Genomic DNA, 12,033 nt, shown 5'->3' with positions numbered 1-12,033 from the left:
TTGAAGTGGGGACACGTTTCATTGTGCTGAGATTTGACATACCAGTCGCAGCCCCTGGCAGGGCCTCCTGGTACAGATGGTTCTGAGTGCAGTGTAACCTGTGCAGTCCCCATAGGGTTACTACAGTACACTGAGTGCTGCCAACAGCCCCTATCTGCCAGCGCTTCCACAGTTCCCTGTGGGCTCAGGGAACTGTGGTTTTAACATGGTATTATCTACAACTGAGGAGCAGATTATATATACATAGTAAAGAGTAAAAACTTTATGGCTTGCTGTTTTTATCATGGTTTTTCTAATTAGAAAAAAAAAAAAAAGCTCTTGTCTGTTAACATAATTTGGTTGACTCACTCTGTTCTAAGGGAAGTCATCATGTTTCATAAGGGTGTTGGGAGTGTCGGGGAAATTTAGACTCCTGTAAATCATGCACCATCCCACATGGACCTGGGCCCCTCAGGTCCGCCCTATTCACCAAGCCCCCGCTTTGCCTTGCTGATCATTAGCCTGCCATTATGGGACAACAGATGCCGATTGGATAAAATCGGGGGCAAGTCTGTGCAAGGCCCACTGGCAGACTGTAATGGAATGAGGAAAGAAGGCTAACCTGTAGGTTTGTTTTGTTCTTGATGATATGAAGGGAAAAAACTGCATCATACAAGTTCAGTACACGTTGACAAAAGAGATGTCTGGTCTTTTTTAAAAAAGATTTTTTTCCACAATCTTCTAACAAAAGTGGCTTCTGCCTTGAACCTCCAGCTGTAAGAAAACCTGCCTTTAAAAAGCCTTTTTGGTTGCGAGTATACCAGTCTTTATGTTTAATGTTACAGAGGTGAGTTCTTCTAAAAGTGTCATGGATCTCTTTTGGTTAACCTAAAGTGGAGCTCCTCGTCTGTGCTTGACCTGGCTGTATTTAAACCCCACTCACAGACCTCCATATTGAGGCAGTTACCAGCAGAGCCATAGCCATTACACAGGACCCCATTCACCCCCTGTACCCATCCTCCCAACTTCTATCATCAGGTCACTGCTACAAAACCCCACTTTCCCAGAAAATAATATATTAAAAAAACCATTTTATTCCCACTGCTATCTGCATTCTGAACAGTTTAAAATAAATCTCTTTCTTCTTCTCGTGTTGATGTTTTTGTGTGTTTTTACGCTGAGCCTGCTGCCAAAGAGAGATATCTGTCACCTGTGACAGACAATAAAGCTTCTATCTTATTTGTTTGAAAAATACAACAAAAAGAATGTCTCAAAGGCTTTGGACCTATCCCAGTTCTTCATTTTATCCCTAGTTCTGTTTTCATTCTTGCAGGAGGGGTGGGTTCTCTTTTCTTTCCTGAAATTGCACAGTAGCAACCATTCAGTCTCCTCAGTGCCCCACATGAAGGACTACATGATCACTCTTCCTTGATCTCTGGGAGGAAAAGAGCAGCTTCAGCTGCAAAATGAAATGATAAAGAGAAATAGTAAAATCAAAGGTTGCTAAAATCTTCTGCAAACACTGGTTCAGTAATACTTTCATCGACCCACATATAACAGGCTGTTATTTACTTTACAATTCATACCTTTGATTTGGCAGTAGGGCCTTGTGATGGACTGGCGACCTGTTCAGGACGTACGCTGCGTCTCTCGCCCAATGACCGCTGGGATAGGCTCCAGCTTCCCCGCAACCCCTGATTGATCTAAGAAGTTAAGAAAATGAATGTACAGTTGGATTTGGCAACAGTAAAAGAAAAAAAATCAATTTGGACATTATTCTGGCCTGCTGTCTTTTATCATCGGGGCCTTGGGTTGTTCAGTGTGACCCGGTATTTGTTGAGCTATTATTTACTTGATGTGTGGGTATTTTTCATGTTGGAGTTTCAATAGTTGCCCAAGGCTGCAGAAGTTCACTGAGGACATTTCCTGCCTTCGTTAACAGATTCTGGATCAGGTTATGTAAGAGGACTCTTTGAAAAGACCATAAAAAAAAGAGAGAGAGAGAAAAGACCCAAACAGAAGTGGGAAGTCCTGCTCTCAGCCTGTATGAAAAGCTGAGTCTAGATGCTTCCCTATTGAAATCAGCCTCTCCCTTTTGCTTAGACAACCGCTCACCAGAATCTTAAGGATCTGAGAATGAATGTTTAAATCTGTCTAAGTTGTCCTTTGAATGTTTCAGGTGTGTTTCCGTGTTGGAGACGCGTGAGACCTGCTTTTCCAACCTGATCAGTCGTTATAATTTAGCATTTTGATTGATGTGTTCACTCTGCAGCCAGGAGTGTCCGTTGTGTGACTCTATGTGACTGCTGAACAACCTGATTAGTCACACAAGTCATATCCCAGCTTTAAAAAACCCTCCCAGCAACGGTGCTGAATGTCCTTTGTCTAAGCTGATATGAAGAAATCTAATGAAGTTTACACGTGTGCCTTCCTGACTTCCAGCCCTGCAGCTCTAAATATAACACCAGGGGAATATAACACTGTCATGCGTTGCCTCCCCACTATGCTGCAAAGAGACTGACCTTGTCCAGGCATCTGGGTTTTCTTCTCTTTGTGGCCAACTCTTCAGTCAGGGTTCACGTCCTAGAGGTCACATCATGTAAATGTGAATAAAATGAAGATGCACTTTTAGAAATACTAAAACTCCCCCCACAATAAATGTTGTGTAAATGATTTAAATGCTCAGAGTATCACAACAAAACAAAGGCACATTTCTGCTCTTTGTTCTGCATTGTATCTGAGGTCATGTTGTCTCTCTCTAGTGAACAAACACACTCATTAACCTCTGAAGCTTCACATCTAAAGACAAAGCAAGAGCCACACTCAGCAAACACCAGTGTCGGAAATCTGATAGTGGTGTTTTCTGCAGGACTGCAGGAGTTTCCAGTGGCTCTGTTGACAATAGAAACCTTCATGTGGGTGAACTCTCTCACAGGAACAGCCTTGCTGCCTGCCCGTCTTTGTCTGTTGCAGATTAAATGCAGCAGCTGAGCAGAGATGGACAGACACACTGACCTGCAGAAACCTCTTTTATCTGACTGGATGGATGACCCTCATTGTATCACCTACCTACCTGATAATTAGACTGTACTTACAAACAGTGGCTTGTACACATGAGGTTGGTACTGCAGAATTTGATATTATAAAACATACAACAAACATCTACAGTATTATATGTTACTATATAATAAAATATGTGCCTTTACTTCTAAAATTTGATTGTTTTTTTCCAAACAAGCAAAAGCTTCAAGTTGCATTTTGTATCTTATAAGACACTTATCACAGAGGTGAGATAAAAAAGCATCTTCAAATCCACCATTGCTGCACTGACCTATATAAGTTGCACATACAGCGATAGGGTTATAAGCATCTGCAAGCTGCATACAAGGCTGAGCTGAGAGGATTGTTCGCTCTCAGAGATGCGCTGTGTCAGGCTGTAAGCAGCTCCAGCTGGACTCCCCACCCTCCCACTCGCCTCTTACATAATCTCGTACGTTCCTCCCTGACATGCTCTCTCTGCACGTAGCGGGCACAAACTGATTGTGGTGTGGCATTAGACAACATGGCAGAGGGATCTGTACTCTTTGGTGCTCAAGTCTAACTTCCAGGAAAGTTTATAGTATTTTGTGCAAAAGTTTAAAAAAAAAGAAGAAAAGTTATGTTCTATTAGGAAGTCTGCATTTTCTCCTCTCAAGTTAGTTTGACTTTGTGGATTGTTATGCTAAGACATGTGGTGGTTCTTTCTCTAAAAGCTGTAGTGGTTTAATAGGAAGTTCTCCCCATAAAAAGGAACATAGTGTTCCCGACTTCACAATTGTCTGTCCTCGCTAACACGACAAAAGCTGGAACTGAAAGGCCCGGAGAGCAGCTTTAATCTGTAACCTGATGCATAGAATTGATACTCAGGATTTGCAGTCTTTAAATTAGAATAATAATGAAAGAATGACAGTTCCCCTGAAAACATCCAGTGTACTGTTCATCTACTGGAGTATTTCACTTTAATAAAGCCACAGTCCATGCATCATTGATAAAGCATGAAATGTATGAACTATTTAACAAACACTTTGCATAAAGTCCTATAAGAAAAAAAACAAAACTAACAGCAGAGACACACGGTGCAGCCAGCAAATAAATGTATGTATAGTGAACAGAAAGTGACTAAGCCACCTCACAGAAACAAAACAATCCAAAACAGATGAATCATGAACTGTAAAAATATTAAATGACAAATAAAATCAAGAGACACAAAGTCTGCAAACGGACATGCTACAACGACAAGGTAACAGTAAAAAAGCATAAAGAGAGGCAAAAGATTCCCAAGAGATTCAGAATGACTCCACAGTGGAGGGGAAAACACTTTGAAAAAGATCTAAAATGCATTGAGGAATTTGAGTGATGAGACCCCAAAAACATTAAAAGAAAAAAACTCACGGAGCAAAGAAAACAGTTTCTAGTTAGATAGAAAGTGACAATACATAAATGAAAAGGAGATACTCAACAACCACAGACACATAACCGCTATAAACAGAAGAAGCACCCTGTTTTTATTCATTCATTTATGACATTGGCTAAACAATATCAGTATTATTAACTTTGGGTGCCTGAGGACTGGATTTTGATACCATACACAGCTGAAAGTATTTTATTAAAGCTCCTCAGACCTGACTGAAAACAACATTAGTTATTGATTGCTTCTAAATATATTCAGACATCAGTAACACTGATTCAAAGTCCAACATGGAGGTAAACAATAATACAGCTGGTTCTTTTTTTCACTTGCCTGAGCATGTTCATCTCTTCAGCAGTTACCGGCTGAAGCACACACACTTTCTGAAACTGCATTGTTTGCATATTCTGTAATCTTTAATGAGGTTTTTTTGCTGACTGTTTGGGTGGTGTGCCATGACTTATTTGTGTAATTGTCACAGACATAACTTTTTAAAGAAGAGTTTTGTCTTCAGGAATACTCCCTGCAACCATGCTGCTGTTTTGCAGCCTGAAAGAAGTCAAAGACACAAATGTTAATGACATCAGTGTGCACGCTGGTTCACATTATGTCTGCAGCACAAGGCAGCGCGTTGTCTGAGAGCAGTGCAGAGCGATGTGAGCCTCACATGGGATGATTTTACGTCACTTGCTATGCCTGGCAACGTTAACTCTACTGCACACAAGCAACATACATCCTATTACACAACAAAAAAACTTTTTTGTTTTACAGATAATTGTTATCTCAAGAACAAGTTAAACCTGCAGGAAGGCCCCTCAGGTTTCCCTTCCTGAATGATTAAAAGACAGAACTGTGAAGGTACAAAATACAGTGAAGAAGCACTTTGCCTGAACCTAAGACGTGGTTGTGCCACCTGCAGCAGCAATAACTTCAACCAAGCCAGGACTGTGACCTCCTACATGAGTCGTCAATATGCTCTTGGAGTAACTTTAGAAGGCTGACAAGTTTTTTCCTATTTGGTGATAATGTCTCTGGTTGTGCTTCACAGGAGTCCTAAAGCCTTAGAAATAACTTTGTAACCCCCTGCAGACTGATACATATCCTACTTCACTTTGTCAGAAAGCTTCTGTGTAAGTGATTTCATTAATTGACCAGCGGTAATCCGGCCTGGGTGTGGTCAGTGAAAACTCAGCTTTCCAAAAAATGTTGTTAATCACAGTTTAACTCAATGCTTTACAAGTGGGGGGAGGGAGGATTACTTTTTCATATATGGTCACGTAGGTTTGGGAAGTTTTTTTAACTTAAAAAACTGCTGTGAAAATTTTTGAAAGCATTAATGAAATTATCATTGTGCCATGCTTTTTATTCAAATCTCACTGTAATTTTTGTTTGGCTTCACAAGTAACTCTGAGGCCTGTAGGAAGTTTTTTTTCTTATTTTTTAAATATTTTTTTTCTAAATGCACCTAAATATCCACAATTCACTAATCCAGGGTGTGAAGATGAAGACAACCTAAAGATTGTTCCATGGAGCATAAATATAATCTTTAAAATCACCTTCAAATGCAAGATGGCCCAATAATTTCTGGTATCGGCCTGCATGGACCAACATTACTGCTTCATATTATTCTCTTGTTTTTGTTTTTGGCTTTTTTTCATCATGAGGATTTAAAAGATGTAAATAAAAATGATCCTGGTGAAAATAAATCTGTCATATCTAATTAATCCAACTCTTAAAGCTTCCAAGAAAACATAAATTGTCAAACCTTTAGGTGCTAATGTAAAATATGATAGTGGTTATACTACAGACTGAAGAGTCAGTCTTATAAAGTAACAAGTTCCAAAAAAAAAACAAAAAAACAAAAAACCTCTGCTTTTATCTCAAAGAGTGCCAATTGTAATTATATCATTAGAAATAATTTTATATTTAGATTTTGAACTCAGGAAAGCTTCAATGCCACTTCCATACAACAAAACATTAGAATCTTTAATCTTATACTAAAATCTTGGATGAAATCATCAAGATTTAAATGACATTTTTTACACAATGTAAAAGGTTAATGTTTAATATTTTTCAACGTCCTGCAACTTAACTTTATGACTTTATACCCTTTCCTGTCTTCGTCTTTGTCTCAGCTTCAGAGAAGAAAACTTATTGATATACCAAAGAGCAGTGAAAATGGGAAATTTTCATATTTCTTGACCTTAAGTTAAAGTTTGCACAAGACTTCCAGATAAGCAAGCATATTTTATAGTTCTACCAAATGCATTTACAGTGTCAATGTTTGTGTCTTTTGTTTAGTTTACTGAAAGGTGGCTGCATATTAAAGCAAACAGCACAGTGAATGCACTCGGCTGTTTGCTTAGGGAGCAATGCTGTTGCCATAGAAAATGACTCCATAAGCGATAAGAGCATAATGTTGGCATGACAGCCAGGTAAATGCTGGTGCTGTAATTGCAGATACATGGCTTTATTTAGTAGCATTGACCTTTAGACATCACTCTCCATCACCTGTACATGGTTGACATGACCTGGCTCATAAAATGATCATTTCTGCTCTGTCTGGCTTTTTAGTTTTACAGCCGTTGAGTAACACAGGGGCATTGCCAAAGAAGGGACACCAGACGCTGCCTCTGCCTGCCAGGTCTGCTGTCACGTAGCCTCCTCATGCCAGGCTGGGTGGGGCAAAGACCTCCTGTCTACACCAGTCTTTCAGCACAGACATGTCCCAAGATCTGTCTGTCACATTGCACTGAACCCAGAGCACGTTGCAACACTAGAGGAGTGCCAAATTTACACCACATCTGAACATTTTAAGCTACAACCTGACCATGATGAATACAATTAAGACATAGGCTTACTGAATTACACAAAAAACCCAGTGAACTTTGAAACGTTGCAGCTTCATGAAATAGCATTGCCTCCTCCTCACTGCTTTAAAGCCATATCAAATCTAGAATGTACTAAGTGGTTGCTCTCAGATTTCTTAAGCCATAAATGTGACTTGGGATTCAGCCGGCAGTGAGTCTGTATTACAGAATATTACCGTTCATGTCCTTTGATTTGTTGATTTGATTTGATTTGATGAGAATGGGATGAAAAATATGATTTTTAAGAAATCTTCCTGTTTGGCTGTGACAGTATGTGGCTAAACAAATAAATCAGATCCTATTTGTAGTTAAAGGAAAGGTTTTAACTTTAAATTTTCTTTGATTTTTTTTTTTATTTTATTTTTTTTATCATCTCTCGGTATTCCCCCTTCCTCTCCTTCTTTACTTCCATGGGAACCCTTACTATGTGTGGTGAAAAGCTTTTGCACTGACTGTCCATTATCCCCTGAATCTTCTCACCAAGTTTCACATTTGAACTTACACAAAACATTTGCCAGACTTTTCTCAGGAATTAATGAGACTGCTACTGTGTCAAAGACCCTGACATGTCTGAGATAATTACAAGTGTCTCTTCTTTTGATACAAACTGCAAGTCACTAGTGTCTAACAGTTCAGACAGACATTTAATTTTAAGGCACCATCAAATTGTTGCTTCCAAACAAGTAAAATTCATAAACTATAATAATAATAATAATAATAATAATAATAATAATAATAATAATAAACATAAACAAAAAGGCCCAAATATTATGACTGCAGGATTGGTAGAGGAAAGTTACAGGACCCGCAAACATAAGATTTGAACTCAAGGTCATCATTGGAAAATATTCACAATTTTAAAGTTTTTCTTTTAATTTAGGTAATGTCCAGTACACATCATGACTTGGTAAGGTGTATAAGTTGTAATGCAAGGGTACTAGGTTGGGTTTTGAAAACAAAACTACTTGTATAGGTTTGATTTCAGAAACAAACCCACTTAGTTGGTAAAATAAAACAACTTGGTCAGGTTTGGCAACCAAAGTTATTTGGTTAGGTTTAGTGGGAAAGTTAGTTAGATAGGTTTAGAATGTCATATTTGGTTAGGTTTAGGACCCAGAATAGCTTAGTTAGGCTTAGGATAAGAACTACTTTTTTAAGTTGGGGAAGGAAAAAATACTTAAATAGACTTAAATCCAACTACTTAGGTCAAGGGACCAAAAAAACATAGTTATGTTTAGGAAAAACTAATTGACTAAGTTTAGGCAACTCAAATATCTGGTTAAGAAAAAACTATGTGTTCTGGGCCAAAATTTGTCTTCATAAACATTAGATAATGATAAAGAAATACACTGCTGTACTTCATTTCACTGCTTGTATAATTTAATTTTTGTCATTTTATTAAAATTTATTAGTGATTAAATTTTCAATTGCCATTCTTCCTGGGGTCTCCCTTATATTACATAAGTTCAGAGGACAGACAGGTATAAATACCTATAAGGTATTTCCCTTTTTTTCATGTGCTGAAACATTCAATAATGTGTTTATCACTTCTTAGTTTTAAGAAAACAATTTTGTATTCTGTTGAAGCTTTTGGAATCCATTTGATGTTACAACCACCTAATAAAACCATAATTTAAAGGTTTAAATCACAGTAATGCACAATATTTTTTTAGCTTAATTTGTTTCATAAATAGGTTTTTAGTCTCTTTAGCTCTAAAATGATTTAAATGAGTGTCAATTTAAGGTATTTTGATTTCAAATACTTCTGTAGACAAAAAAAACACCCATTTAAATTTCCTATTGGGCCAGCTGTCAGTGTAGTTGACCCAGTTTATCTGAGTGGGCAGAGGCACACTGACCGCTACAGCCATTTTGATTTGCATCCTTTTGTGTGGTCCATTGTGAGTCGAAACAGAGGAGGGCTGCAGCCTCCCATCTAGTTTTTGTGTGCGTTAATACAAAACACACTGATCCCAGCATGTTGGCTGCCAGTGAGGCACCAGTTTGTTCGGTTGTGTTGCTTCCTGGATGCCCTTCATCACACTGCAACCTCTTAAAACCATTGCAGTGCCTGTGGGAGAAGCGGGGGGGAGGGGGTGGGGGGTGGGTGCAGCGTTGCACGAGGATTGGTGGAGCTGTTGCTAAGGGGAGGGCTTCACCCGCTGAGGGACAGATGTGGCTGAATGCAAGTTCATGTTTAGGCTATTCTCCAGTGTTTGTTTTAAACATACAGAAATGAGCAGTCACTTAAATATCTACCCCCCCCCCCGCCCCGCTTTTAGCCACACTAAAAATTTCCAAAAGATTTCTCTTCATTAGGAGAAGAAACTAGAAATTTATAGGTTACAGGCTTGTCTTTATATGCACCCGAGTCAACCAGCTGCATTGCAGTAAGAAACTTTAGTTGCATGAAGAGAAAACATGTAGGATGTTGAATTTGCAGGAAAAGCCATGAGCCCCTTTTGTAATACTTACCATTAAATCCTTAATGTCACTTGGTAAGAAGGTGCAAGACTTACTCCACACACCTGGCTTATAGGAAGAGGTCCAAAACAATTTTCTATTAAAGTAACCAGACATCAGCATCAGTTTTTTTTTAAAAAAATTTATTTTTCAGTTTTACTGCATTTTATATTAATATAAAACTGGTTTTGAAATACCCCCTCCCCCTTCTCAAAAAAAAAAAAAATAAAATTATTCAATGAACTGAACAGGGCAGGAAGGTAGAAAAGTCAAGGCACATAACCAAAAGGGAAGTCTGCTGCAGGTAAGAGCCAGTCAGCTTAGCATTGTAATTTAAAAAAAAAAAAAAAAAAAAAAAAAAAAAAAAAAAAAAAGACAATCACCAGCATTCCACATTTCCTACAGGCAAAAGCCTTTATTAATGTACACAACTCCCCTGAAGTGTTTAAGTTTCCAAGAACAAAGTGAGGGTGGAGTCTGTATGAAATCAGAACTGTGCTTCATCTGGCTTCACGTCAGAACCTCCGCCAAGAACAGTGCGTCAGTCTGCACACAAGCAGGTCTACACATGCTGGCATCACCGGTTTCAGGAAGGAAAGGGTGGGCAGAGACAGAGTGGAGTGTCATTCAGAAGTGAAAGAATGGGTGCCCTGATCAGTTCACTGACATTTCACAAAACATCCATTATTCTACATAAAAAGCAGTCCAGGGTAAGAGAGCGAGCAGATTCTATCTCATGAAGTTTCCTCCTCCAATTTCTCTCTTGTATCTGTTGGTAAGGTGGTCTGCTTGCATTGTGAGCTTGGACAGAACTCCAAACAGTCCTCTGAGGTGATAATGAAACTGATTTTCCAGGTCAGCGTTGTCATCTAAAGCTAGATCCCCAGTCACCCGCTGCTGCTGCTCTTCCTGCTTCACCGCCATCTCCAGGAAGCTGGCTCCACTGCTCATCTCCTTCTTCAGCAGACCCCACTCCATGTCGTTCTTTATGGACTTGAGGAGCAGGTAGTGCTCGTACATGTCCCTCTGCTTGTTGGTACACGGTGGCTCGTTATTGTTGGCCTCAGCCTGGGTGTCAGCCTGCTCCTCCAGAGGCACGTCTCGCAGCAGACTGGGCACCATGATGGTCTCGTCCATATTGTTGGCAGCTGCTATGAAGCGGTGCATGACATTGATGAGAGAGTGCTTGTTGCTGGTAGAGTCGCTGCTGATTTGCATCATGTTGAAGACTTAAAGTTGGCTTGGTCACAGTGGGGAAAAAGGCTTTAAAGGCTAAACTGCTGAGGTAGTTGATCTGCAAGAGAAAAACCCAGAAAATGATTAAGATAGAGATTAAATTTCACAGAGTCACAGAACCTGCTTCATAAAGGCGACATAATCCTGTATTTTGCTGCAACCAAATCACTGCAATATGACCTTGAATTTCTGCTACGGAAATAATTGCATATCAGAGTGTGAGTGAAATAAAACGAAGACTGACCTGAAATATGAGAAAACCGGAGGAGAGTCTTTAGGCGTTTTAGTTGGAATAAACCGAGTCTCAACGGCAACCGGACAAACACCCGCCGGGAAGGAAAGTAATGATTTCCTCAGAGGTCCGGTAGCTTAACCCGGTTTTTATACCCTACAAGCCGGTAGAAAAAAAAAAAAAAAAAAAATGTCCATCCTCTTTCTATGCTCCTATTAAATAACTGGTCTGAGCCAGAGATGTGGGTGGATCTGTACAGCATCTGATCCACAACTGACCAATGACACTCGACCTCGGAGCTGTCAGTCAAATCTATTTGTTCAGCCTGTTATCTCCACCATGATTACAGATTTCTCCAAGGCCGTTTGTTGTCTTGAGGTAGTTCAGATACAAAGCGGTTTTTTCGTCATTAGGTTTGATAAAATAAAAACATTACCAAGTAATTTTGCTCCATATATGCAGTTACTGGTTCAAATCAGATCAGAAATAGTCCCCCCCCCCCAATTTCCTCGCACAATGCTGCCCCCTGCTGGCCGAGCGGTGTGCTCAACTTAAACTGACTGAACTGCACAGTTTGTCACTGTGGAGTCCCATTTCTAAATCATTAATCCATCACTTTTAGTCATGATGAAAGTTCAACCCTCGTGCAGTATTCAAGCAACCATTATGAATTATTCTGGAGAAAATGAAAAGCCTTACCAGTCACTTCAGTGGGAAAGTTTTCCTGAAAACAACCTTGGCAGAGACAGTCATAAATCCTGTAGATTTACCTGCTTTTATGAAGCAGACAGAAGCAGTAAGGTGAG

The 12,033-nt window shown here is 39.5% G+C and overlaps 1 protein-coding gene across 1 annotated transcript; it reads right to left on the bottom strand.

Annotated features, from left to right (window-relative positions):
• Positions 1-9,925: 9,925 nt before the first annotated feature.
• On the bottom strand, positions 9,926-11,379 carry mid1ip1l (MID1 interacting protein 1, like). Its single transcript, XM_079249534.1, has 2 exons — positions 11,240-11,379; positions 9,926-11,053 (listed from the first exon to the last, which is right to left on the bottom strand). Exon 2 carries the CDS (start codon positions 10,978-10,980, stop codon positions 10,489-10,491), a length of 492 nt encoding a protein of 163 aa, XP_079105660.1. The 5' UTR covers positions 10,981-11,053; positions 11,240-11,379; the 3' UTR covers positions 9,926-10,488.
• Between the last annotated feature and the right edge of the window lie 654 nt (positions 11,380-12,033).

The sequence above is a fragment of the Telmatherina bonti genome (assembly GCF_933228915.1).
Source record: "Telmatherina bonti genome assembly, chromosome: 12".
Classification (NCBI taxonomy): domain Eukaryota; kingdom Metazoa; phylum Chordata; class Actinopteri; order Atheriniformes; family Telmatherinidae; genus Telmatherina; species Telmatherina bonti.
The sequence above is the reverse complement of the archived record's forward strand: the minus strand, read 5'-3'. Positions and strand labels throughout refer to the sequence as shown.